At 43.8% G+C, this 2271-nt stretch overlaps 1 protein-coding gene across 1 annotated transcript in view; it reads right to left on the minus strand.

Moving 5' to 3' along the window:
• Positions 1-320: 320 nt before the first annotated feature.
• Positions 321-2271, minus strand: part of LOC106677933 (uncharacterized) — a 14820-nt gene continuing 12869 nt past the window's right edge. Inside the window, exons 3-4 of the mRNA XM_014416155.3 lie at positions 1052-2196; positions 321-562 (exon numbers count right to left, since the gene is read on the minus strand). Coding sequence (XP_014271641.1) covers positions 553-562; positions 1052-2196 — 1155 coding nt within the window. The 3' untranslated portion in view covers positions 321-552. The remainder of the gene's footprint in view (positions 563-1051; positions 2197-2271) is intronic.

Raw genomic sequence — 2271 nt, forward strand, 5'->3', positions numbered from 1 at the left:
TGAGTTAGTGGTTTAAATATTATTATATGGATTACATTGAAGTTGGATAAGTTTCTTTTGGGGGTTTCGAATGTTTTCTCCCATCTCAATATGTTTTTGCGCAGTTCCACAACCTCTCCAAATTGAGCTAGTAGTTAGAAAATTTTTATGTGAATTTCATTGATATTAGAGAAGTGCTTTTTGAGATTTTCATTCCCCATCCACCTCTGCCCATTTTATGGGGTTTGTGGTGCATCCACTGCTTCCATTTTTTGTTTTTGTTTTATTTATTATTTAAATTGGCCTTATACCTTGGGTTGTTACAAATTATTTCAGTGCAGTTTGTATTTATTAAAAGGTATTTATTTTATTAATTAAAACAATTTTTCTTGTTCCTTAAAATTATTATTGTACATACATGATGTATGGTATTAACATTGAAAGGCATCTATGGTAACATGTAAATACATGGAACATTAAAAATTTACAATAAATATTTATCTTATGGTGTTAAGAAATTAAAGACGTTTCAACCATCTTCATTTTTGTTGTTCTTCTCAATTCCAAATGTGATCAACGGCCACTGAAATCAAGTAAAACAAAGTTAATTGATAGTGAAATACATTAATTTGAAATTAAATATTTGCTTTTACTACTGCAATGTGATGATGATAAGTTCAAAAAAAAAAAAAGTAGTTGTTTATAGAGATATTAGATACGCAATCGATTATGTTACCAAATTATTTAATGATTTCTTTTTCAATTTTTTATATCAATATTAAAATTTCACTTTTAATTAAGCTAATGTGAATATTTATATTTTTAATATGTGTCAGTATAATATAATATAAAAATTAATGATAAAATTATTAATCGAGGTGAACCTATCAATACTCGAATGCATCTTTGGATATCACTAGAATATTGTTGTGTATGTGTTATTGATGCTTTTCAGGTGTCTATAACCAATAATTGTACACGATGCATTATGAATTATGCATTATGAGTCATTTCACATTAAGTTATCGCATAAAGATCCAAATGGTCGCATTAAAATATCCCGAATACTCACTATCCTCCCGCTTTGGACCCAGCGCTGGCTGAAGCCTGACTGCTGCTGAAGGAGCCTCCGAAGCCGCTGCCACATTTGCCAGAAGAGCATCCTCCTCCACTCCCGCACCCTCCAGGACCACAGCCACCACCGCCTGAGCCACCAAATCCAGGACCTCCTCCACCTCCTAGGCCACTACCACCTCCTCCACCGCCACCGCCACCTCCACCTCCTCCGAATCCTTTTCCGCCCCCTCCAAAACCGCCACCGCCAAGTCCGCTACCACCGCCTCCGTATCCTCCACTGCCACCTCCTCCATATCCTCCACTACCACCTCCTCCATACCCTCCACTTCCACCTCCTTGACCACCGCCGCCTCCAAGTCCGCTTCCACCTCCTCCGTATCCTCCACTTCCACCTCCAAGTCCATTACCACCTCCTTGTCCACCACCTAGTCCTCCTCCATGCCCCCCTCCTAAACCTCCTCCATGACCTCCTCCTAAACCACCTCCATTGCCTCCTCCAAATCCACCACTGCCACCTCCTCCATATCCTCCACTGCCACCACCTCCATATCCTCCACTACCACCTCCTCCGTATCCCCCACTACCACTTCCTCCAAATCCTCCCCCTGTGCCACCTCCACCTCCGCCTCCAAGGCCTCCACCTTGTCCTCCGCCAAAACCACCTGGGCTACCACCTCCACCACCTCCTCCAAGGGGACCGCCACCTCCACCACCACATCCTCCAGGTCCACATCCTCCACTTCCAGAGCCTTTCCCACCGAATCCTCCTCCTGTACCGTATCCTCCAGCACCTCCACTGCCTCCTCCGCCACCCCCACCTCCTCCGCTTCCACTGCCTCCAAATCCACCAGAGCCGGGGAATCCACCTCCACCTCCTCCGCTTCCACTGCCTCCAAATCCACCAGAACCGGGGAATCCACCTCCACCTCCTCCGCTTCCACTGCCTCCAAATCCACCAGAACCGGGGAATCCACCTCCACCTGATCCAGTGCTGCAGAACCCTGAAGAGCAGCCGCCTTTTCCGCCACCAAAACTTCCTGATGAAGCACTGGCACTTGACTGACTCGAAGAAAAGCTTCCTCCCCCGCTTCCACCATAACCACTGTAACTATAACGTTTAGCACGGATGTGTGGCTTTTCCTGCAACATGATTAAAAAGATTCTTTAAGGCATTGTTATTGATGTATTGTAAGGATATTTTTATTTCTATATACA

This window comes from Halyomorpha halys, unplaced genomic scaffold (assembly GCF_000696795.3).
Source record: "Halyomorpha halys isolate HHAL.00 unplaced genomic scaffold, Hhal_1.1 Scaffold114.1, whole genome shotgun sequence".
In the NCBI taxonomy this organism is placed as follows: domain Eukaryota; kingdom Metazoa; phylum Arthropoda; class Insecta; order Hemiptera; family Pentatomidae; genus Halyomorpha; species Halyomorpha halys.